At 35.3% G+C, this 27,517-nt stretch overlaps 1 protein-coding gene across 1 annotated transcript; it reads right to left on the reverse strand.

The window, feature by feature from the left end:
• On the reverse strand, nucleotides 1-27,517 carry LOC150095551 (chymotrypsin A-like). The gene is made up of 9 exons (XM_090410169.1): nucleotides 27,419-27,517; nucleotides 24,690-24,856; nucleotides 22,701-22,944; nucleotides 21,077-21,187; nucleotides 16,801-17,014; nucleotides 12,731-12,863; nucleotides 7,494-7,650; nucleotides 4,152-4,297; nucleotides 1-431 (listed from the first exon to the last, which is right to left on the reverse strand). The coding sequence occupies exons 1-9, from the start codon at nucleotides 27,510-27,512 to the stop codon at nucleotides 267-269; spliced, it is 1,431 nt and encodes a 476-aa protein (XP_090266295.1). The 5' UTR covers nucleotides 27,513-27,517; the 3' UTR covers nucleotides 1-266.

The raw sequence follows: 27,517 nt of genomic DNA on the forward strand, positions 1-27,517 counted from the left end.
TGAAGTTTGTTTTTTATTTTGCTTTAATAGACAGACATACGTTATTCTTTCAGAAAGGAACATATTTTTGACAATAGTTTTAAATAGAACCGTGTCATTAATCTACTAATATAATAAAACCGAAGTGAATGGAAATAAATAAATATTTCAAAATGTTACATGATTTGGATTATTTCCTCCCCCCTTCACTCCCAAAAATATCTGGGTATGGATGATAAATTATATGGTCGCCCTAGTTATACGTAATGCATACAGAGATACACCAGCTATGGATTATGTTTAATTGTTTTGCTAATCCACCAACGATAACTTGACACTCTGGTGTAGATTCCTGGTTGTAAAGCTGCAGCACAGTTTCCTCCAGCAGCAACAATTCCTATCAGATACCATTTTCTTCCTTTCTTCACAACAAGAGGTCCGCCGCTATCTCCCTAAAGAAAATAGTAATAAACTGATATAATATAACATTTAATCTGATCACTAAATGCATGCACATACTTTTTTCTTTCTGGTTTTTTTTTTTTCCAGACTACAAGACTGGATTAATTTGTTAACATTCCAGCACAGGCAATAATTGTAAAATGTCAATATATTATGTTCGTTAAATGATCATGCCATCCAGCCTGATTGTTCTGCATCAAGAAAAAAATTTAGGGAAGAAATATCACCTTTCCAAATCTGTCAGTTTTTACTTATTTATTAATTATGATTAGGATAATTCCAAAAGAAAAGTTGTAAACCTGTAACGTATTACCGTATTTGCCAGAGTATAAGACTCACTTTTTTTCCTTTGAAAATAGGTCTGAAAAACAGGGTTCGTCTTATACGCCGGACTCAGTTTTTTATTATTTTCATTTCTGGAAATTTTGTGTGTTCCGAGTTACGCGATTTCTTTATTGCTTCCTTGCGATGTGTGTGAGAGCATTCCAGTTACGTAGAGCAGTGTTTCTAAAACTTCAGACATCTATGTTCATATGATTGGTATTTCAGATATTATAAAAGATCGTACTACTAAATGACAAAGACAAGCCGACAGTTGAATTGAAATGAAACAAAACCATATGTTGCACCGGAAACATATGGTTTTGCTTGAGTCATACAGCATTTTATGTGGGAGGGGACATGCGATTCATTAGTTAGTGCCGTTTTTATCCCAGTTGTCTCTAATTGCACTGTTTGTTGAGAAACATATTACAAAACAGATGTATCTGTACCTTATTCAGTGATACAATAGGAACGTTTTACGATCTCGAATTTTACTGCTACATTGAATTTTATTCTATGCGTTAATGATGCATAGCCGAAAATTGTCACGGACCCCCTGAAGACCTTTCACGTACCCCCGGGGGTACGCGTACCACATTCTGAGAAACACTGACGTAGAGTTCAGTGGATGCGGATGCACTGTCATCGAAGATCACAGCTGTGTCCTATTCGTTTAAACTTTCCAACTGTTGTCGCAGTTGTGAACGGTGATAAATTTCTGCCGTTAAATTTTCTCTAAATTTCTTGACAAATTACGGCTGAAAAACGTCAGCATTGTTACAATATTGCATACGAGCTATGTGTGATTGCGTATGCTAAAGAACATGGAAACAGGGCGGCAGAGAGGCATTTCGGAACACCCCCAACTAAGAATATGATAAGACCTTGGCGGAATCAGGAAGAGGATTAAAAAAAAGCAACTCACAGTAAACATAACATGCGAAGTGGAACTGCAAAATGGCCAGAACTTGAGGCAGAAGTGAATACTTGGATTTTAGACCACAGAAAAGCGGGACCTTCAGTGTCTACAAAAATTATTATTCATCAAGCGAAAGCGATAGCCACTAACAGAGGTATCGCCAACTTTACTGGATCAATCATGTTGTTCAAGATTCATGAAGAGAAACCAGCTTTGTATGCGGAATACAACAAAAATATCACAAAAGATGCCAGATGAATATGAAGAAAAAATGATTGAATTTCATCGATTCGTCATTAACATTCAGAAAATTTTGAACTTGTGCAAATAGAAAACATGGACGAGGTTCCGCTGACTTTTGATGTGCCCTCAAACAAAACTGTAGATTCCAAGGGCACTAAAAGTGGTACTATTAAAACTTCGGGGCACGAAAAAAACTCACTACGCAGTTGTTTTATCCTGCTGTGCTGATGAGACAAAATTGCCGCCACTATTGATTTTTAAAAGGAAGACGCTACCCAAAGAAAAACTGCTTAAAAGAGTGTTTGTACATGTTCACGCAAAAGGTTGGATGGATGGATGGAGGCGGAATGAAGTTATGGATAGATAAAATTTGGTGTAGGCGCCCTGGGGAACTGTTGAAGAAGCCTGCCATGCTAGTATGGGATCACTTTCGTTCTCACAGAACAGATGATGTTACAAATAAACTCAAGGAATTGAAAACTCAGTTAGCTGTAATTCCAGGAGATCTAACTAGTTAACTTCAACCCTTAGATGTCTGTATTAATAAACCATTTAATGGATTTATGAAGGAGAAGGGGAACAGCTGGATGCAGTCTTCAGATTTTGAGGTTACGCCATCAGGAAGAAGGAAGAGGCCAAGTATTTCGCAAGTTTGTGAGTGGATCAAAGCTTCATGGGATGCTGTGAAAATTGAGACAGTGGTTAAATCATTTAAGAAGTGTGGAATTAGTAATGCACTGGATGGTACAGAGGACAATTTGTTGTATGAGGACTCAAATTCTGATTTAGAAGAGGTTTCAAGTGTCTCTTCATTTAGCTCTGGAGATGAATTTCTTGGTTTTGACGATTAAAAGGTGAATACTCTTTTCTAGTTAGATTAGGTATTTTAAAGTAGACCTACTTATTACTTTATATTTTAAATACTGTAAATTCATTATAATATTCAGTGATAAAGTTTTTTTCCTAAAAAATGTGTACAAATACGGTAGTTCTGTGAGTAGGTTGAATATCAGATCATTCCTCTAAGTAAAACAAAATAATACTCGTAATATCACAGCAAGGGGAAAAGAACGAAAGATGTGATGAAAAGAGCAAATGTATTAATAAAATGGAAGAATAGTGACCCAAAGCAATAATTTCAGCTAAATCATTCTTCTGTGTAGTAAGAGTCCCAGTTTGAATATTACTACTCTTCTGATCTCCATGTTATTGTTTTTGTTTGGAATAACGGCCGAAGAAACAAAGGCTAAATGTCAGTATATTAATTATGCCTGTAAATTTCGTATGTTCTGGTTGGTTTGCCAGTTTCTTTGGCAATCTTCCTTCCAGTTTCAAAAAAGGAAAATCCTTCCATCCTCGTAAGAGACCCGCTACCGTAACTTCCGTCAGAAAAAAAAACCAAAACTTTATCAAGGTTCGCCGCATCGTAGAAGGTATTCGAAAGGCACGCAAAGGCTTCATCGATATTGACTAATGTACGAAAGCTCTCTGATTCTTACAGCGTTTATCTTCTTTCCCCTCCCCCACCAAAAAAAAAAAAAAAAAATTACAAACTAAACGCTGTTATCTCAATTTCCAATCGCTGCAAAACAACCCCACCCCCAGTTCCATACAAATACTCGTGCTATATTTACGTGATATAGAACTCGCTGAGGTCGGTAGTTTAGAGTTGACGATATATATACCCGATATATAATCACGATATATATAGTCTTCAAATCATTTTTAAAGTGCAATTTTTATATGATGTGGTATTTTATTTATTATTATTATTATTATTATTATTATTATTATTATTATTATTATTATTATTATTATTATTATTGAAATTACGATTACCAGGGGGCGCACGTTCGTTATCAGATTACCTCATCCCTACTGTTCATTGTGTATGTGTGTGTGTCGGGGAGGGGAGGGGGGTTCTTCTAGTCTGGGCGAGTTCTCCGTGTTGTAATAACCGTAAGAATTAGCATGAACATTTTTTCTTTTAAGTTTTACATTATCAAGGATCGTGAGGCAACTTCATGGAAGTAAACCATAAATTTCAATATGATAATGAGCTGTGCTATACTGCAACTATGTCAATAGCTGCACTATGCGGCGACATAATTTTTGCGACTTTACAAATTAGACTAGTTATGATTGTGGATTATATATCTCGATCTCGAAATAATCTGACTTATAAATTGATTCATTTAAAATTACAGTCAAACTGAAAACTTACTTGACAGGAATCATGTCCACCTGCTCTGAATCCAGCGCAAATCATATTATCATTGATCACAAATTGATCTCTGTATAGTTTCTGACATTCTTTTATATCAACAATAGGTACTTCAGCTTGCTTAAGAACGTTATGGTTTCCTGTTCCTGAAAAGCATCGATATATGTTAATAAATATCAACACACACTTATCACACGGCCATATTTTATATAAACATTATGTAAACTACATAGAATTGTCTATTCTATATTTGGAAAATATAAATTGTAATTTGTGAAGCATTTGCCATTAAATATTTAAAGCAAATTCCTCGAAATTATGAAATCTTCCTTTTTAATATTATTTTCATAGTACCTTAACTACAGTTTCAAAAATGTCGCTTATAATCAAATTTAGAATACAAGAAATTTTATAAGAACCTTCCGAGTGAAGGTGACTTATCTAGCCTCATAAGTGGTAGCGAGGTCTTTACTATCGGACAAACTTAAAAAAAAAAAAATAATAATAATAATCCAGATAACACATGAAGCTAATAGGAATAGCAAGTGACGCGAATCGGATATTAACCATCATGTTCATAGCATTGGTTTGTGCTATTGCTACTTCACCTATAGCGAATAAGTATCATAAAAAAAAATAATAAATAATAATAATAATAATAAAAAAAAATAATAAATAAAATATATATATATATAATATCTTTCCCCCTGGCGTCTACGGCGACAACCCCCCCCCCCGAGTTCCGGGCTGGTAAGCCGGAGACAAAAAACGTGACAGGAAAACATGACATAGAAACGTTTCAAATTTCGGCTTATCTTTATATATATATATATATATATATATATATATATATATATATATATATATATATATATATATATATATATATATATATATATATATATATACAGGGGCGACTCGTGCATAAGCACTGAGGAACTGCAGCACCCCCAAATTTTCTCGATTTATTAATTTATTTATATTTCCTTGTAATATTTAATTTTATCATCAACAATCCTATATAATTCTCTTATTTTTTAGAAAAAATAATAAAAATCCATCTTGTAGCACTTAGGAGGGCAAAGGTCGCTAGCAGCACTGTGCTTACCACAGTGTCATATTGCTAGTACAGTATTTGCTACACGTGCAAGCATATGCACGTCACAGTAAGATGCGAGCTATTAGCATAATGCTGCACTGTCTGTCGCGCAGTTCCACTGTTGTTTATATGCAGTCTGCACCAGTAGTAGAGTGTTCATAGTGCTTATCGTGTCCGTCTCTTTAAATATTTGGAATATTTTCATGAAACAAAATAAGAAGACTATATTTTATTTTTAAGTAATTTTGAATTATATCAAACTGTATAATTTCATCGATAATAAAAAATATTTTTTCATGTTTAATTTTTTTTTAATTTTTACCATAATTTTGATATTTTATCCAAACACGTATACACTGTACTTAGAGTGTGTATGTATATTTCGAAAGTTGCAGCACCCCACGATTTCAAGCTACGAGCCACCAATGTGTGTGTGTGTGTGTGTGTGTGTGTACACACACACACACACACTTATTTCTTCAAATCTTATTGACTTCAATAAGTTTTGAAAAACCTAAAAGCTTTGCTTCAGCAAAGTATCGGGGACCAATTATTGCTACTAAGTCTTAGAATTCGTAAGTTATTTGTTATTGTTTCTTTCCTTCCCTTCCCACTCCTTGCCATGTTTTTCGGAATGCTATGTACTGCCAAATGAGTAATCCTGAAGTAATATTTGTCTGTAGTATTTCTCTCTGCGTCCAGTGAAACGTTTTACTATTTCTGAGACTTCTTCAATACTCGAAATTAGAAGACAAACAATCTTCAAGGAAAAGATTGCTCCCTTCTTTCAACTCGGTTCAATATTTTTAGAAAGAAGTTCTTTAAAAGGAACGTCATGTATGGATGGAAGTTCAAATGCTATTCATTTTTCAAGTTTCTGAAATTATAAGATATCCATTCGGACTGGTTGGCAGAATGAATAGCTTTTCCACTTTACAACCAATTGGGTGTGATTTCAAATCTCAGTGTAATATGGATATTTGTGAAAGTCTTATTGATATCCTCTAGGTCAGGGGTTCTCAACCTTTTCCAGTGGCGTACCACTATATTTAATTCAAGATGTTAGATGTACCAGTAAGGCAGTGGCTCACGTACCATAGGTTAAGAATCCCTGCTCTAGGTGATATGCAATTTTTTTTTTTTTTTTTTTGCAAAATATGAGAAGACCATCCTCTTCACTGGAAGACTAAAATAGATTGAGAAAGTACCATGCTTGATTTCTAGAGCAGTAGAACTGGGTTGTCCCTCAGTTCTACCACTGTACTAAATGTATGATAGATTTAGAATCTTTTGGCAATGGGATTGAAACTATAATTAATAAACGAATAAACAAATAAACTGAAACATATCAAACATCTATGTCAAAGTGAGATTGACACTCTTTCAGTGACGAATTCTCTATGTTTGCTGCGCAAGCTCATTAATTGAGAAAGAAGTAATATTTATTTGTTAATAAATGCATTCATTTATAAGCATTCCATTTAGACTTTTATTTTTGTAGACAGAAGACGTTTTAAGCTTGCGCGGCAATAATTGAGCTTTGTGTTGTGTATCGAAGGCCGATACACAACACAAAGCTCAATTTCTGGAGCATCCAGGTCCTCGCTTCAGCATTGTAATTTCATGCGCGCGCATAGCCATTTCCGCTCCCTCCACGTCACCTCACCTTGTTGCTTAAACACGGGCCATACGCAGTCAAAGTAGCTCTAGCCAGTGAGCTTCAGCCAGTCTTTACAAGTGTGCGTGTTGCTTGGGAAAATTAAGTTACAACCAACTTTTTATGGTGATGTTATTGACCAGTTCGTAAAGAACTGTAGGGTAGAAGTTTATTCAAGTAGCTAAATTGAAAAAAGATAGAATATCATTTGTAAAATAAATGTTGTATTTGTATGATTAAATGTACATAAATTTCTAAATATATAGTTTTAAATGGTCAGTAATTCATTATTCCGCTAATCAGACTTCAATCACACCTCTCACTGTCTGAATGATAACAAGAGCAAGCGTGAATTTCAAGACCAGCATTCTCCCCTGAACTCTTTTATGAATATGGAAGACTACTGACTTTGGATGAAAAAGATTTTTAACTACAATCATAGAAGAATGAAATAAGTGCATCGCTTTTCTGTTGGAAATGGGTACAGTATGTCCGTAAACTTAAAGAAACGTTTGCTGGAATATCTGTTTCCGTGTTCTGGTTGAATACAGGAAGGATCAAATTAACGATTATGAAAGTAATTTACCGTGCGTTGCACCCCATCCAGTAACGTGGCACATAGTGTCAGTCTTCATTTTAGACTTCCAAGGAGATATGCATACTGGTTGGATGGTATCACTGAATGTAACGGGGGCATTCAAACGGACCAAGGCTATGTCGTTATCCTTTCTGTTCACCAGAGCCTAGCGGAAATAACATTCGATTAAGCTGGCATTTCTATTCTAAAACAATGATACAATTTAACGTAAAGAAATAAAAAAATATTACTTAATCTAAGACAGATTAAAATATATGTGCGGCATTAGCATCACTGCATACATGATAAAATTTATTATCACAACAATTGAACTTAGAGCGTTTTTAGCTTATTTATTGTAGAGACAGTGCATTTGTTTTTCTTTGTAACACATAATGCTGTATCGTACTGAAACAATTTTTCCTTGGTTGTGCACACTCAGAACGGCCCGATGAAAGCGAAAATTGAAATAACGCGACAATTTTTAGTAGAGATCGTAAGTATCTATTTCATTAAAGTACGGTATTTCATTAAAAATCCACGATGCGCCTATGTCGCTTTTCAGAAATGATCTTTGCTACCATTGTGCTTAGCAACCCAAAATAAAAAGAAAACCATTATATACACTCTGTCCAATGAATTCGAAACTTTTATGCAGATATACATAAACGTCACTTACGTAGCGTGTATTCAAAATATTTGGTCACGTGCGCCTCCATGTGTTCTAGACAAGTATTTTGCTAATGATAGTAACAGTCAACACTGTTCATCACAGTGGGAAAACGAAGGATCTTTCAGAGTTCTATAAAAAAGATTTTATTGTGGATTCTCGTCTGGCTAGAGCCACGATTTCGAAAACAGCAGAGCAGACTGGTTTCTCAAAAGGCAAGATATTTCGGGTGTTTAATCAGTGAAAAAATAATCCTCATTTCTTGTCTAAGAGGCGCAACTGTGGTCCTAAGAAAGTCGGTCAGGAATAAGATCGCCGTCGACTGAGAAGGTTTGTACGAACAAACAGAACTTCATATGTGTAACCAAAGCAATCAATGAAGGCTGTTCCTGACCCATGTCTCACCCACCTATGCGTACAGAATTAAAGAGGATTCGTATTTGTAGTCGCATGCCGAACGAAAACCACTAATTTCTGCAAAGAACCGGAAAGTTCGTCTACAGTGGTGTCAGGAACACCGTCACTGAACACTGAAGAGAGAAGAAGTCATGTGGTCCGATTAGTCACGGTACACTTTTTTCTGTACTGACGGTAGGAAGAGAGTTTGGAGGGAGCTCCATGAAGCAATGAACCCAGCTTGCCTTGTAAACACAACTCAAGGTTCTGGAAGTGGTGACATGTTGTGGGGGAATGTTCTGTTGGTACGGAACGGGACCCCTGATATCGCTGAAAGGTCAGTGTCCTCCAAGGAATATCTGAACATCGTTTCCAATCAAGTGCATCCTGCAATATCGAGATTTTATCCAGCAAGTTGTATATGAAATGATTCCCGATGTACTTTTTTTGTAGTGATCCCAAATACCAAATTTTTATTAGATTAAATTAAATTATCCCTTAGTACAGGAAGGAAAAAATATAGAACTAAAACTGATCGATAACTAAATTTTATGAGAGATAATAGAATAGAATTTCGAAAGCACAGACTATATAATTTTCACTAAAGAACTGAACATAAACTGAGTTGAGACGCTAAGGTTGGAGCATTTAAATTCATCCAGCAGTTTCATGCCAAAAACAGAACATCACAAATACAGCAGCTTCATATAATAATATTAAAAAAATCAGCTAACGCCTTTTATTCTCGTATAGGGAGTCGACGAGGCCGTTTTATCCCTATCTAACTTTTGGAGACTGAGTGGGACGTTCAATCTCCTCTTGAAGCCAATCACAGATAGCTGGTTATCACCCAAGGCTATCACTAATTCAGCAGCACACAGTAAAGAGACGGCTCAACAAGTACAACCATTTCGTGGTTCCTAACCCTAACACAATATATTTTTAATGTCTGAAATAGTGAAAAATTTTCTCTAGTTGCCGACTAGATTTGAAACCAAGTCTTGGTGTGAAACCGCCACATCCACTGAGCTACACATGTACTACTACTATTACTAATAATAATAATAATAACTCGTTTAAATCAGGAGACTGGAGAAATAATTTATTGCAACGAGATCTAAAACGATGAGCCAGAGAAACTAGATCATGATTGGGAGCACCTCACCATACCTCATCACCATTCTCACCATGATGAAGTTTGACGAAAATCTATGCGTAAGAGCGGCAAAGTTGTGTAACTGTGTTAATGATACGATAGTGTTCATGATTGTGGAGATGATTATGAAAAAAGCAAGACCATCAGTTCTTCCGGTTCAGACCTATTAAGTATGTGGAAGGAAGGTCGCATAAGGGCATTAGACACAAATATAGATCTACAAGTTGTACAGTTCAATCATGCAGACTACAGAGGAAAGGACACAAAATGCCTGGGGTTATTTATTATGACTATACAAGATTGGCATAATTATCAGGAATAAAGGAATAGAGTTGGTTGCTTTTGATGAATATGCTGTTATCCCAGATTGTATGCATTAGTAAGAGGCAGAAATAATACCTGGAGATGAGAGTAAAGGGTACAATAATTAAAAGGGCATACAAAATGGAAAGATGTAATACTAATGATAATGGATGAGTCCAGTTAGGGTAGAAAGCTACGATTCCAATATTAGTAACAATTTTAGTAACAGCAATGAGTTTGAAGCTAATATGTGTGAGGTGGAGTCTAAGAAGATCAAATGCATAGTAGGACGTAGTTACCTTATTATAACATCACCAGTAACTCATCCACTAGGCGGGTGAGTTTAACATTGATGATGTTAAACATCATTTAACATCATCAATGTTAAATGATGTTTACTCATTTAACATTGATGAATGTTAAATGAGTAAACATAATTGGCAAATTTAATTATCTTAACATTGATTTGGTAACAGTGAGATCGCACGAAAGTTATAAACCGACTTTATTGAGCTGTTGCGTGACGACCTCTTCAAGCAGCATGTGACAGAAGGAATCAAGAGAGTGTTAGAACTGATTATAGTGACAGATGGGGTTTCAGTTATAGACATGATTCTTTTGCCTCCAGTTAGTGAGAGTGATCATACTATACTGGCATGGAAAATGGATAAGTATATCGATGATCTATTCAAAAAAGATTATGTGCTGAACTATAAAGAAGGAAATTATGATCAGGTGAAGAAAATATTAGGTCCAGGCCAATGGTATCGTTTGCTAGATGGGAGAGATATCGGCAATGCATGAAAAGCAATACAAATACTTAAAGGATGCAATGTCGGAATGTGTTCCTAGAGTTCGAAGAATAAATAAGATAGGAGAGAAATGGATGTACAAGCTTATTAAGCAAAAGATTCTCAAGAAAAAAATTTGCATGCACTCAGTTTGATAACAGCTATGAACTTGGTGTACGTAACACGATTTCCATGCTTCTTCAACTGGATGAAGAAGCATGAAAGTGTATGAAGAGGAAGTAGCAGAGCCATTGCATAAACTGAATCAGAATTCGGCAACTGGGGTTAGTGGGATATCAGTAGGGATGCTAAAAGAGTTGTGTCTGGCGGCTGAATTGGCTGTGCCTTTTGACCTGGATGCAAAGTGTTGGCACAGGGAAGATTTCCACGATTTCACTCGATCTATCACTATGTCTGCAGTGGTGAGGAAGATTTTGTGAAGTAGACATGTTGGTAAGAGCCCGCATACAGAAATAGGTTGACAGAGAATCTGTACTTTGCAATGAACAGCATGGTTTTATTATGGGAAAGTCATGTTTGAGTATCTTGTTTCCATTTTATAATTATGTTATGGCTGCAAGACAGGGAAAATGGATACACCATGACACATTTGAACTTTATTATGGCTTTTCATGGGATAAGTTGCAGAATATAGAATTGTATAGGTTGGAAGATAGACTGGGTTATAAGCTATTAGCTTGAATAAGAGGATGACTGCCTGATAGATATAAAACACTGGTGTGTGGAGTAAATCTACAAGATTTAAAATGATCCTTAGAGTAACCCAGAAATAATTTCTTAGTTTATATTGGAAATAATCTAGATATGACATAATGATACACAGATAGGTAGAATAATAAGGAATGCGAAAGGTATGCAGCACTCGCAGCATGATCTGATTTAAAAAAAAAAAAAATTATCCCCACACACGTGAAGTCTCAATCACTATAACGAAGTTTCAAGACATATAACAACAGTTTTGTGTGTGGGCAAATGATCAGAGAGAAGAAATAAATTTGTTAATGCGTTTCTTGAAGAACTGGATGCGTTCGGGAAAATACTGTTGGAGAGGACTTCCAAAGAGGAGAGGGATATGAAATGAAGGAAAGAGATGAAAAGTTGGTTCAATGAGTCTAAATCTGACGGTATATACGAAGCTTCTGGGTATTCACCAGAAGAGAATATTCATATTATAATATGCTGGAATTGTGGGCATGTGAAAGTGGCAGTCAGTTCAATGTTGGTAAATGTAAAGCTAAGCACTATGGTGTGATATCCAGTGCTGTATTATATTAGTAGGATTATGCTAAGAAGAAACTGAGTAGTTTTAATAGACAGTAAGTTGAAATTAAGGGAAAATATTGCAAAGATTCCAAATACAACTCGGAGGAAACTTGCAATGTTGAAACCAACATCAAAATGCTGGAATAAGGAATCAGACCTAGAAACTTCTGAAAACGTCATCATGCAGGATACCAGAAGATGTTTATTTTATTTTATTTTATGGAGGGTCATATAGGGAGGGCCATGTAGTGCATCCATGGAAGTTGCGAATGAATACATTCAAGATAGGGACGAGAGCTAGGTTTAGCTCTTAGACCGTTCCGATTAGAATGACTTGATAGTTGGTGTGGGGATGTATTGTCTCCATCAATGAGTCCCTGGCTCTCTGAAAGTTTCTAATAATAATAATAAAGCGTTATACACTTGATGACGCCGAGGTCCTTAAACACAATTCGACATGATTTGTGTTTTAAACCTTCGATGATTTATTCAGTGATTTTCAATGTTTATGACTTTTGAAATTTTTTATCATTTTTCATCCAAATTTTCACCAAAACTAATTACATAAGTTACTTAAAGAAAATATGTATACACAATATTAATAATTTATTAATGTTTTGTATTAAAATACAAGATGTTTTCTTACAGGATTGTCGGAAAAACCAAGATATTCAGAATGGATGATAATTTGCTTGATGTATCGAATTTGTTCTGTTTCGTCTATTGTGTTTTTGTTGAATTTTCCTACGTGCACAGTCCAAGCACTGGATTCTCGTACACTGTAAGAAAAGGAAATAAAATCATTCTTTAAAAATATTTTATCTTAAATAAGACTAGCGCTTCATACAAAATAAAATTTTATTTATTTTAAATACAAATACGAAGCTGAGAAGAAAAGATCATGTTAATCAGCGATTTTTTCTTCTTCTTTGAAATGGAAACCAACTATCAAATAACATAATCTCGTTTAAAACTATTATAATTTATAAAAATACGTAGCACGTAAAGCTATCCAGAACTTAAACTCTTCATATAAACAGTGAGAATATAAATCAAATTAATACTTTTTAACACAATTTAAAATATTAGCGTTGTACCATAGCGAAATAGGCAATAAAGATAACTTGAATGCAGCGCGAATTATGAAGGGTGCCAAATATTTGTTTTCTCTTAAACAGTTTATAATTAAAATCTAATAATAAAATAATTTTAATTTAAGTTAAGAATTTTAACTTTAAGTTCTAATTAATTAATAAATTTAACTTCTAATTTTAATTTTAAGCAAATTAAAAACTATAATAAATCTAAATTATTATAAATATTGGGAGGTGGCGCATGTGGTTAATATCGGTTTTACAGATGGCATTTTTGGTGTTTCATTTTAGTAGTTTTCAATGTAGTCTGCGTCATATGTTTGTTTATGACTGATCGTAAAAGTTGTAGGATTTCTAGTAAGTAAGTTCTTTAATTTGATGTCATTCTTTTCTAAGATTTCAGAGTTTGGAACTTGTTGCTTTTCTAAGCCTAATCAAGCATAACGATAGTGAAACTGATTGCCAACAAAATGTATGTTTGATAAGCTGTCTGTTCTTAAAATATTATTTCCAAAGCTGATCGTAATAACAAGAAGAGCAAGCAGCTGAAGTAGAAACAAAAAAGTACTGAATCGGGTATGATTTCACGCAACAATAATCAAGTAGATAAAATCGATTGTAAAAAGAAGGATATTATATATGGAGATTCAATTATAAAACATGACTGAATCTCCGTATTTTAAATTTTTGCATCCGGAAAACTTAAAACATTTAAGGTGCGTAATTGAAATGCAGAAAGGAAAGTAAAGGTGATGGCATTTCTGGTAGGAATAACCGATTTGTCTAGCAATGATAAAACGAATATAATAACGGAAATAAGAAGAATGGCAGTGATAGCAAACGAGTGGATGCATAAGCTGTGTAGAATGATTGGTTTCTTGAGTGAGTTTCAATTATAAAAGGAGATTCAATTTCAATTATAAAAGTTTTTTTATAACCACAATTTCAATTATGGTTTTTTGAGTGAGTTTCAATTATAAAAGGAGATTCAATTTCAATTATAAAAGGAGATTCAATTATAAAACATGACTGAATCTCCATATTTTAAATTTTTGCATCCGAAAAACTTAAAACATTTAAGGTGCGTAATTGAAATGCAGAAAGGAAAGTAAAGGTGATGGCATTTCTGGTAGGAATAACCGATTTGTCTAGCAATGATAACACGAATATAATAACGGAAATAAGAAGAATGGCTGTGATAGCAAACGAGTGGATGCATAAGCTGTGTAGAATGATTAGTTTCTTGAGTGAGTTTGAAGGAAGACTGGATTTGTATAACAGGAACGGCCTACACTTTACTATACTAAACAGTTTTTGGTATCGAGTGTCTGGAGCAGTTATTAATTGCCGACTAGCTAAAGTTAAATATTCCATTTTAAAAAGTTACATGCTGAGCTATAAAGCAGGAAATTACGACCAATTTAGTAATATGCTAGATTCTCCCATGGTATCGTTTGCTAGAATGGGAAGGATATCGGTAATGCGTGGCAAGCACTTAAAAATATTGAAAAGAATGATGCAATACCGTAATGTGTCCCTAGATTTCGAAGATAATAAGCCGAGTAATGAATAGGGTAGGAGCAAAGTGGATGCACAATCTTATTAAGCAAGAGATTCTTAAGAAAAAGATGTGAACGGAATAACATTCATAAGGATGACGTCAGTTATGAAAATGATCAGTAGCAGGCTAGAAGAGTTACACCTGTTCCTCAGAAAGCTGAGTAGAAAAACAAACTGACTCTGCAAGCTAAATACCACCCAAAAGAATTCTACAAGTAAAAGAAAGAATGGGTCTGTAAGAATAAATCTACTGAACGAGATAGTATGCGTGTGAGGATAGATGCAGAAGAGATTGTTTTCAACTAATGAGTACACATTTTGCTAACAGCTACCAACCTAATGTATGAACATTGAGCGCACTGTTACCTCTCCACTGGATGTCAAGTGAAGTGGAAAGTCAAGTATATCAAGAGGAGGTACGATAGCTGTTGCACAAACTGAATAACAATTCGACAATAGGAGATTATGCGATATCAGTACGGTTGCTAAGGCAAAAAAAAAAAAAAAAAAAACCTGAGCTGGCTGTTCCTTTGACAAGGCTATATAATTTGAGCCTCACAAAGCGCAGATTACACAGAGATGAAAAACATTATGACAATCCTATTGTACAAGGATGGTTAAAAGATTGATGTGTTTAACTGTCTACTTCTCAGTAATGGTAAAGATTTTGGTAATGTTAGTAAGAGCTCGCATACAGAAACGGCTTTAACGAATCTATAATATGTAATGAACAACATAGGTTTATTCAGAGAAGGTCATGTTTAAGTAACTAGCCTTCATTTTATAATAATGTTAACATTGAGTTAGAGAAGTAGAATGGATCCACTATCTACTGTGATGCTTTTGGACTTTGCTAAAGCATATGACAGGATGCAGTATCCTGTCATATGCCTTAGAAGACTGTTGCATACATTGGAGAATACTGGATTGGATTATAAAATATTAACGTGGGTATGAGTTTATTAATAGATATCAAAAACTGGTATACGGAGATTGTGAGTCTGCAAGATTTAAGGTGATCAGTGGAATACCACAGGGATCAGTCCTTGGTCCACTGTTAATGACATTGGGGAGGATTTAACAGTGACATGCATTTGCTTGTTAATGATGCAAAGATTAGCAGGATAACCAGGAATTCAATTTTATGCCGTACTTGCAGAATGATTTGCATAGGCTGGAATTGTGGGTATGTGAAAATGGCTCTCAGTTCAATGTTAGTAAATATAAAGTCATGAGCTTTGGTGTAATTAGACATCCAGTGTCATATTATATTAGTGGGATTATGCTAGAAGAAACTGATCTGGCTAGGAATCTTGAAGTTTTAGTACATAGGAAGTTGAAGTTCAAGGGCCATATATTGCATCAAAGATTGCAAATAGGAGTAAATTTGCTATGTAAATATAAAGAAGTCATTTTCCTCTTTTCATTTACCTCTTGATAATACCTCACTTGGACTATTGTGGACAGGCGTAATCTGCTGGTTTCCGTCGTAATTATACAGTGGAGAGAGTGCAAAGAGTGCTTTTCTTTTTTCTTTGTTGTTGTTGTTGTTTGCTTTTAGTCAGAATAGGCCTGTGTAGTCCCATGGAAGTGATGTTTACACTCATAACGCTGCCTGCTCGAAGAAAGCCGTTCTTAGCTCGAATCTAGTCGCCAAACTATAAGAACCTTTCCTGACCCTTTCTTTGAAACTCGACTAAAAATCCACTTACTTGCCCGAGATCGATTTTTCCCTCTCCTGGAAAATGGGTTTATAGTCTCGTAAATCTAGTTTCCTGGAATAAAAACTCTGACACCTCGTATGAGACTAACTCGCTGAAAAGTTCAATGCCTGAGAGAGAGAGAGAGAGAGAGAGAGAGAGAGAGAGTTATTTTTTATAATAAATATTCCAATCATTTTTAGGATGATAATCGCATATATACTAATCATGAATTCAACCGGGATAAATTTGATGTCAAAAAAGAAAATATGAATTGCATTTTTTCATTCAATCTAAAACGGAAAAAAATAGTAATTAAGTCCTTAAAACACCTTTCTAAATTTATTTCGTAGATGACTCACCTGCGAAAGCAGTGGGCAGCGGTGAGCACCCACTGATCATTTATGATGACTGCCCCACACATATGTCCGCCAGGTTCCTCAGAGCGAAGTCGTAATGCTCCTTGCCATGGCCAGCTACCAGGAACTGCTTCTGTGCCACCAACAATTCTATCATTACCTAATTCAGGAGGAACAGGAGTCCTGCCACATTTCACATTTTTGCGGACGCGATATTCTAGAAAGAAAAAAAAACGCTCCGTCACATGAAATGAAAACAAAATATAATACGAAAATGCGATATATACCTCCTTCTCCCCTTCTTGTTGTTAACACACTTCCTTCGTAATGTTTTATAAACTACTCCTTCCATTTCTAATTCAGTTGGAATGCAATTTCATTAAAATAATGTCTTCATCCACTTCGATTATATAAAGTCTCAGGAAATAGTTCAGCTTCTTTATCCATGCTGAATTTTTCATTCCGAAAGCCATTCGTCGATTAAATAAATGTTCTAATATCTTCTGCAATTTTCAAAAGCCTGAGTTTTGCAGATTTTGCAAATCCTTATGAAATATATCCTTTGATATACTGTAGTTATTGTGGTTATTTGGAATACTTTGCTTGCAATGCTGGTATTAATGAAGAATCCTCACAACTATAATTGTGAGGTCAATGTATTAGGTTTATTCATTGCATGTGTTCTTCTGGCCTATTTGCATATTTTGATGGTTGCAAAACCCGAGTTTCCGAGAGGGAAAACACTGTCTTAGGTTCCTTGCCTGCTAAATACGAATCGAATACAGGTCTTTCCAGCCAAAGGGCATCATTGATGCCTACTGAGCTTTGGCAGAAGAAAAACTTGATTACAGACGAAAGAAATAGGTGGTAACAAGGTGCTTGCTTGTAGGACTATGTGGGAAAGGTTAGAGGATTAATTTGCATTCTGCTTTCTATTTCAATTATCAGGAGAAATCCATAAACCATTTGACATTTTTCTATCAAGCTAAAGCTTTGTTTTTTTGTTTTTTTTTTTGAAAGTATAGACGAAGCAACTGAGGCTGTGTATATTATGCCTGTCTATAAAATTGTTGTGTTGTACGGACAATTTGCCTGTTTTACGGGGGGGGGGGGGGGATCCAGTTTCCGGTAATAAAAACTCTGACACCTCGTATGAGACTAACTCGCTGAAAAGTTCAATATTTGTAGCATCCTAGAAGATGGAATCTCATTCGGTTTTTCCTAACCGAAGAACAAATGTTCAAATGTTGCGTCGTTTTCGTGTGTTAAGGAGGTGCCCGAGCGAAAGTAATTTATTTGCATAATATGAGAGGACATTGTATGAACAGATTACTCCGAGGAAATTATAAAGCTAAGTTATGATTTTTTCGGAGTATGCTAGAAACGGATCATGTTTTCTGATTTTCTTTCGGGACATGCCATGTGTCCGTAGAGTCGAATTGTAACGATAGTTGCCCGTGAGTGAATACTGTATTCATGACAGCATGTATGGCTTGGAAGCGAGTAATGTTTCTGTATCGACCTACTACAATTAAAACACGCTAGTGTAAACATTCAGTAAAACAATATGTCAGATCTCTATTCGTTAAAATGTTCATTTCGATCTAAACTCAATATTTTAGTTAATTTAGCGTGGTAGAAAATTTTCTGATGAATGATTTATTTTGCGATAATAACTGAAACCGTACACTAGGCAGCAAGAAGCCTCAATTAGTTAAAATTCTAACTACATTCTGTAGGATATCTATGATAAATGACTTTCTTTTCTGGTGAGATGCAATAAGTTTTGGTCAGTATTTTTGGACCTAATTTGTACAATAGAACATAATGTAAATAAATCTTCTAACACATTTTCATTCCCCAGAGAGAGAGAGAGAGAGAGAGAGTAAGAATTTCCAGAAAAGTCCGTACTTTTCTGGAAATTGCTAGTCAACTGAACCCCCAGCTTTCACCATCTCCGCATTTGGATGCACTTCTGAACGGAAGCGGAGAACAGAAAATTGTTGCAGTCCGTATCCTAGCGCTATCCTAATCAGTATTATTTTGTGATAGTAAGTTCTACTCTCCACTTAAAACCTGAGTTTTAAGTTTTAAACCGGAGGGGCAAAAATACTTGACAAAGGATGACGAACTGAGAATGTGCTGGAAAAAAGACTGGAAAAACTGGCATCGAACCTGGAAGTAGTCTCTTCTGAAGATCTAACATCATGGAAGTTACGAGGTACACGCCTTCGCTAAATGAAGACAGCATCGTAATTTTACCAACACATTCTTCTCATTTTATATGCGAGCTTTCAAATCTGCAAATTTCAGAGAACATTTTATTGATATTGCATTTTATCATTTAAAAAAAAGTACCTTAACACAATGATCCTTCATTTAGCATTACAAAGCGAGCGAGTGCTCTACGGATGTGACTAATAAAAATGTTTTTATGTGAAGGCTGTATTCAAATTAATATATCAAATAAAATTTACATGCTACATATTATCTCCATAGTGCAGTTGGAAGACAGTGCGTTTTCCGACCTTGAAGACGTTCAAAACGTTGGAAGAGAGGCATACGTAGAACTTCCAACTGTCTGGAATATTTGTATAATGTACCGAAGAGCACGTTGTTCTTCCTGCATACTCTTTAAGCATGCTGGAAGAACTATGTAATAATAATAATAATAATAATAATAATAATAAATTACGATTATTCTTCATATGGGAGTAACGATAGTACATTGCCCTTGCAAAACTAAATAAAACCAAAAATAAAAATATAAATATTTGAAAAATACAATAATTATCAAAATATTCTTCACTCTTCAAAGCAGTGTGCAAAATCAGAGACAACAACAGAAGAGATAAAATTCGCGAGAGCATGACGTTTTATAGGCTTTCATTATCATATCAGTAACCAGCTGTGCAACGATAACAAACTGTTTGAACTTTCCAAAGCCAGCAGTAATGATTACAATGAAAAGACTGATAGCGATAGAACAGATAAAAATTATCGCTGTCAAATCTGGATCAATGAACCAGTAGCGTAACTAGGTTTTTGGTGACCTTGAAAAATTCGTTGCTACTTGCCGTTCTTTTAAGCGTGACAGTTTCGATAATCGGTAAAATATCCTGTCACTGGTCCCCTTCTAACATATGCCCTTGGCAACTGCCATAATGCCATAGCGTTCATACGCCTCTGCATTGAATTCTGATGAATTAATTTTTTTTTTGGGGGGGGGGGATTATGACCGCTCAATTCATTTATAAAGCCATTAGTGCGAAGTTTCAGATGGCAAAAGGAAGCGATTGCGAGTCAGCTCGATTTAAAGGCTCGCATTTCCTTGGTTTTAGTTATAGAATTGCGTCTCATAACGCTAAAAATTGTCAAACATCAATTGAATTGGTACCTTTTTCAAGTTTCCTGTAAGAACTTGTCTCTGGAAGTAGAAATGTGACAAGTCCGGTGACGAATCGTGCTACCCAGTATTAAGTAGTTCGGGGGCGCTACCTATTACAGTGCCTCATCAATGAAATTTAGTGCTGGGTTACGTAATAGTGTGGAGTTGCTATCCATATTTCATGTTTTGGAGGACGATTAGCCTAGTACCGAAAATACCATCGTTTTTGTGTTTATATTGATAACATAGCGCCGATAGGATGAAGCCGATGTCCTCATATTAATCTCGTACCATTCTACAAAGCCAAGCTATGGGTGCAACAATATTCCATAGATATTCCACGATATTCAATGCATCTAGCTTCGATTTTGAGATGACAACTGAACTAAAAGAGGAATTCTGCCAGATTTCATAAGTCCACTGTTCTGAACTGGTCGAAATGTTACCTGAAGAATGGTTGTTATTGAGGCCAAGAGCCTGAATAAAATTAGCGATATTACAAGCGTTGTTTCTCTATTAGATGTCAGGTTTTGGATTTTGAAAAAAAAAAAAAAAAAAAAGAAGCATTCTAGCATCATATCCCAAAATACTTTTGAGAACATAGTGCTTTTTCACATCTCACTCTAATCTTTCAATATTAATTGGCATTTCCTGAATGAATGCATATTCTTTACGCTCTTAGTAAGTGTGTGCTGTACATCTCAGTTTTTGATGGAAGATTCGTTTTTTTTAGAGAAAGAAACCTCCAATATACGTAAATGTCACTATCTTTGTCAGCAATTTGTCACCAATCAACGTACAAAGTTCGCTTTCCCAAAAGTCAAGTTCCCCCCCCCCCCCCCTCAACCAGAGATGCACAGTCTAACTTAATGTAATTCAAACGTTACTTACCACATGTTTCTTCATCGGTACCATCACCACACTCGTCTCTGCCATTACAGATGCTGCTTAGTTCGACACAGCGACCGTTGTGACAAGTGAGTTCCTGAGGACTACAAGTAGCTAAAGAAAGAAAGAAAGAACATTTAATTGGAGGGGGATAGGGAGAAGAATGTCATATCTTCAAAGAATTCATCAATAATTCAAATTTAAAATGATAAAATATGTTTTAGAAGTTAACCTCGTTATGAACAATAATCTCTATTGGGAGATTAGGTCTCTTTGGAAAGACAAGATACAGTATAGATTTTTAGCAGCTAATTACAGTATGGCCTCATAAATATGAGGAAGCTGTATTAAACAGATCTTTAGTAAGCTATTAATACAGCAACCGCAGGCGTTGCGACCAGAAAAGAAACTTTTATCCTCTCTCTCTCTCTCTCTCTCTCTGCTATTTTTGGACTCGGATATATTCACCGAAAACAATATATTAATAATCGCTTGACGCTTATATGTAATCTTAAGCCTCATCGCCGTATGCTACTCTATTCCACCAATTAAATGCATTTTCTTTTGCTTTTAAAGTCCATGTTTTCAAACTTTGCTTTTCGTGGAAAACAAAAATCAATTTCTACTATGTCTGCATAGGAATGACAGACGTTCTGTATGGAACCATTGCGCATTATTGTTTAGTGTTCTGTAAAAGTTCTGTCAAAACACATGATTATACGTTATTTGAAAGACTCATTTGCCAGCAAAAAATAAAAAAAAAACCTAGTGTAAGAAATGAACAATGTAAAATTTGTTTATCAAAGCTTCAAGTGGTAGACTTTTTTAAAAATAAATGGGCTCAGTTTTTAAATGAGATATTTAAGTTTATTATTACTTAAAATAAAATACACTACAACTAAGCAAATATAGATATAGTTTTTTTAAAGATGTACTGTATCTTAGTGAACAAATGTGTGCTTTTCAGTTGCAAAATAACTCAAAAATCTTCTCATCATAACGAGTTAAAGCGTATGTCTGTGCCAACTAGCATGTTTATAAGGTGAAAAATTTCTAATTTTGGATAATAATTTTCCTGACTATACTATCCAAAGCAAACATGCAGGATATGTCATTGTCACTCGTGATGGTTTATGAGGGGAAAAATCAATTTCTACCATGTCTGCATACAGGGCGCGCTACCATTTAGGCAAACTAGGCAACCGCCTAGAGTGCAAGCCATGAAGGGGCGCAAAACTTCAAGCTATGCTTTATTCATACTTTACTAAAATATCAAAATTAAATAGTGATATATGATTTAGGTATCGATATGATTTAAAATTCAGTTAAGATAAATATTTTAAAATATTAAATTTCGGTATTTTATAACTTTTTTTTTGTAAATGAATTATAACAGAGCATTTTGAAATTAATTAAAAAAGAAAATAAAAAAGCCCTATTAATTTACTTGTTAATTTAACCTGAAAGACGATTTTATTTTGTTTAATGTCAATTAGAAACATTTTAGTTTATGAAATAAGGGGGAAAAATAACCTAGCACCGACAGTGCCTGCATAGGAATGCCAGATTACACTAAGTGCATTAGTACACTAAGCAACAAAATGTAATTGATAACAAAATTACTCACTGGGTGGATCTGCAGCAGTTAACTGCACAAAAAATCCTCGATATCGAAGTTTATTGATTTCGCTGCTATAAAAGAGGATGTGAAGTACTGGACCAGTAGACTGGATATCTGTAGGTAACCAGTTACCACAGTACAAGCCTAAAAGGGGTGCAGATGTTGTGTTCCCATCAAAAATTGCAACACCATCAAACGCACATTTATATGATGGAAAAAGTGAAACGTCCAAGAACGACAGTCGAACAAACTGAAAATAGATAAATAAATAAATAGCATGTATCATTATGTAAACGCTGATTATATAAACACCATGTCGAAATGATTATTGGTACAACACTGTATTTTAAAGAAACCTATATTGCACATACCTCAATATCATTAGCAGATGTAACCTCATAATGCGTCACCGGAAGAAAGACTGCTCTTAATTCGACTCTAATCAGAGGCAAGAGGTACTTCTTCTAAGATAATTTTTTCTTTTCTTTTTCAGTGCAGGCAAATAGGAATTTTTCTCTGAAAACTCGGGGTTTCAATTCTGCATTCAGAAAAATCTACCTTGGTTAGAACGAACACTATTTCTGAAAACAGTATGCGTTAGGATTCAGGATCAAGAAACGAGGGAAACTGTCTTCATATAGTCTTGCCTAAAGTTTCCCTCAAAATCATCGGCAGCCATCGGTTAGCTATTGACAGGTAAAAGTAAAAACTGGCTACCCACTTATATCAAGAATTAGCTAGGGCTAAAGAGGCGCAATTCACTCCTTTGGAATAATAAAAAAAAGCATTGCGAATTATAACAAAAAATCATCTTCACCGGAACCAAGATTGTAAGCACCCAATAGCTTTTTTTAGTTTTTTTTGAAAAATAATAATATGAGTGAGGTATTTTAAATCACTCTTTCTTCAGCATGATATCTAGTACATCTAACACTGATGGATAATAGACGTGCTCGTACCAAAATTCCATTCCCCTTATGTCGAACATGTTCAAACACAATGGCACTTGCAGCATAACATGATGTTAAAACGGATTTGAGTTTTTTTTTTTTTTTTTTTTTTCATTCTTGAAAATGCTACTACGCGGAAGCATAGTATTATACTGAAATGTTACATATTCACCCTTCACGTGATCCAATTGAATACCAGAAATAGCCCCAAACTATTACATCTTTTCCACCAAACTTTGCAGGTTTGATGATGTACTCGGGCAAAAGTTGATCTCAAGAATGCGCCGTACCCACATGCCTATTCGAATGGAAAAAGGGGGAATCATCAATCTAAACTTCATATCAAGAACTTTCAGTGTCCTTCGGACGAGTCGCGATGTTCTTTGCACCAGTATAGTCTATATTATTGATTGCTATGATTCATGTTTGATTTGTGAGCAGTGTTCCTTAGTTTCCAGCATGAAAACTAAGACAGTGCAGCTATTTACATACAGTAATATCGTATAATTAATTGAAACTTCTGTAGACTCTTTGAATTCCTTTCTTTTCGCTGGATTTTCCGAAATTTCCTTACCACCCTTCTTATCATCCTTTGGTCCATCGGTGTTAGCCTCTTGAGTCTCCCTGTGTATTTCTCGGTTGATGTAGTACCTCACATTAGCTAAATATTACCTACCTATGATGATGACAGATGAGTTGCCTGAAAGCAGCTCAATGCCATCCCGATAGCACTACTTTCCAAGTCTGTCTAAGTTTTTCTCCACTAACCGTATGCAGATAAACTTCTAGAAATCAACATAGGCTTTGTGACTACAACAATATACATACCAGTATGTTTCATTCCAAAACAGCGAGTGTCCCAGTTTTTATTTCAATACAGTGTGTGTCCATTGACATTTAGATTAGACTGTTTTATTACATGCAAATACATAAATTTATAACGATGCGACTACAAGCTTTTTTGTTACTAATTTATTTATTTTGACAGGATTTTCAAGAATTGGAGACACGCTAATTAAGAAATGTGTGTGGATATATGACTTACTTTTTCTCTGTGACCAAAAACAGTCCACGAGTATGTTATATCCCTTGGGTACGGACTCTTCCCATTATAATCAGGACTGCTAATGTTGACTTCGAGAGAAGCGGTAAGATTCAATAGATGGGTTTCAACGAGGCTGGTCTCTATTATGGGATTTGTAGCCCGGAGAACTATAAAAGAATGGAAGTAGGAAGCATTCAGTTGCTGAATAAGGTATTTTCTTTTATCAGAAATATTCGTGAAAATTAAAAACATCAGTGCAAAATATGCTCCAGAGATTCGTTACTATTGTTTCTGGTATTACGCCTTTAAATGGTTTCTCTAGAAACCATTTAAAGAGGTAGATTTTAAACCTTACTAAGTTTATATTAAGCCTGAAGTAATTCCTTTTTTAAACTTTAGGATTAAAAAAAAAGTTATTTTTTTTAACCCTAATTAATTAACATACAAGAAGAGAGCATGTCTTCTTTCTGCATGAGCAATCAAAACATATGAGAGTATATTGCTGGTATATTACTGAATGTAAAATATAATTAAATTTAATCTATTATATTATAATAAAACGAAAAATTTACATTCACTGCCCTAAACGTGTTTGATTCGATGGCATGTCACAGCCAATTTGGCTTTATGTAAACGTAATTAATGTTATGACAGGACGGTTAATTCCATGTACACAGTCTGCTACTGTCAAGGCGTATATTCTTTGGCCCGGTTTTTCTGTTGTGTGTGGGGGGGGGGGGAGAGCGAAAAATTTTACAATTATGTATGAGATCGGCTAACTCGCCTTCAGCTGAAATTATCCTATAAAAATTCCTATAGTCCTACACAGGATTATTAAGGATAAGGATTTTTTTTCTATTTTTACTGATTATATATACATATATTTGTATTTTGATTTATTTTTTACATAAATCTGAGATCCTGCTCTAGAGAGCAAACATGGAACTTTTTCAAGCACTTCAGGCTTCCAATAAGCTGGACAGTAGTCTCACACTGGCAACCTGCTGGATCGAGAACAGCTACTCTTATCACTAGGGTAAGCAGACTGCCAATGCTGGAACTCTTCTAACAAAACCAGAAGTGTCCGGATCCTGCATTGAAACCACATAGGGCAATGCTTGATCCAAAACAATCTAAAGAATAAGCTGTTAGATTTTGTTCTAAGAGGATGAGAGGACCCTTGATGTCCATGAAAACAATCCCCTCCTGTACAGTAGGGGATTATTTTCATGACCAGACTGTATAGTTATATTCATCAATTTTACGTCCGTTTGAGCTCCCCAATTAAAGATTTTAAACAATTAATGCAGCCGGCTTGTCAGTTCTTTGCTACATTTAGATCTCAGTGTTCATGTGACAGGTTTGCCTGTTTCAAAGTTCGGAAAACACGCATTTGCAGGAGAAAAAGCCCTAAATTTCCTACGGGACCGGCTAACTCACTATTTGGTTAAAAAGACCAGATAAAGTGTCCTCGCGTCATAGTCCGGATTCGAATCTGGTCTTTCGAATCAAAGGATTCGTCTATATCAAATGAGCTCCGGAGGCTCCGCATGGTTATATATATATATATATATATATATAATTAGGAATTATTTTTAATCAATTTTAATAAATGATTATAAATCAGCTAAGCTAATGCCTTTTTTTTTTGTTCCCGTATAGGGATTAGGCGAAGACTTAGCCCTATCTAACTTTTAGAGACTGAGTGGGCAGTTCAGTCTCCACTGGTAGCCAATCAGAGATAGCGGGCCCAAGGCCCGCTATCTCTGATTAATCGGTACTCAGTGAAGAAGACGGCTAACAAGTGCCGCCATCTTGTGGTCCCTAACACAATATTTTTAATGTCTGAAAATAGTGTGGGTTCGACGGCAGATTTCCTTGTGTTTACGGGACGAAAAACCCACTTACCTTGCCGGAGATCGACTAACTCGGGAACCGGTCGAAAAAAAGGTCGAAAGAACTTGGAAAATGTTCTTCTAGTCGGCGACTAGATTTGAACCCAAGTCTTTATTCGCTGGACCAGGCGCCGTAGAGTGCAAACGCCATTCTACACAAGCTTAAACCAAGTAAAATAAATTATGTTTTAATTTAAATTTTCAGTATGATTATGCATTACTTGTATTTTGCGCACATATAGAAAAACTCTTGAAAGATCTTTGAGAAGTATCCAGACCAGGAAGCATACCGTTGTCTAGAGGAAACATTCTACTGAAATGTGTTAAATGTGGTCTTCTTACCATATGCTCTACAAATACATTCGCCCACTCTCCTGCGGCTAGATTTGGCCAACTAGCGAATAGCTGCAGACTAGACAAAATGGAATATTTTTTATTTAATAAATAAAAACTTTCTAATTTTTTTTACTTTAAAAAGTAGATGTAACATCACGCATCAGTTCATGGAACTTCTATTGACTTATTGAGACATATAATTTAAAAAAATGTGGGCCTGAGACAGAATATATAGATATATATTATATATATGTATATATACTAGGGGGGATACTCCCCCCCCCCTTGCGCCTACGGCGCCTAACCCCCGTGTTCCGGACTGGTAGGCTGGTTCTCCTTGAATTCTGATGACTCGAATTTTGAAGACTCGACTCAGGGTAGCCCCTGAGTTTCAAAACGTTTTAATAAACGTGACATAAAAAGGCTTATCATTATATATACATATATATATATATATATATATATATATATATATATATATATGTTACTGGTTATTACCTGAAATAGAACAGAACATAGCTAAAATCACAAAACTTTCGGTTGTTCTTGCCATTTTCCTGTTATGCTGTCTTCCCACGAGCAATTCAGACATTTCAG

The sequence above is a fragment of the Typopeltis vanoorti genome, chromosome 20 (assembly GCF_054136105.1).
Source record: "Typopeltis vanoorti isolate ZY-2024b chromosome 20, IOZ_Tvanoo_1.0, whole genome shotgun sequence".
Classification (NCBI taxonomy): Eukaryota; Metazoa; Arthropoda; class Arachnida; order Uropygi; family Thelyphonidae; genus Typopeltis; species Typopeltis vanoorti.

What these genes read in the sequence shown, in the direction of transcription:
- LOC150095551 (XM_090410169.1), bottom strand. Translation starts at nt 27,512, where the DNA reads ATGTCTGAATTGCTCGTGGGAAGACAGCATAACAGGAAAATGGCAAGA. An exon ending in TATGTTCTGTTCTATTTCAG is followed by an intron (nt 24,857 to 27,418) that starts GTAATAACCAGT and finishes ATTCTTTTATAG; the next exon opens with TTCTCCGGGCTACAAATCCC. An exon ending in TTTTTGGTCACAGAGAAAAA is followed by an intron (nt 22,945 to 24,689) that starts GTAAGTCATATA and finishes ATCTATTTTCAG; the next exon opens with TTTGTTCGACTGTCGTTCTT.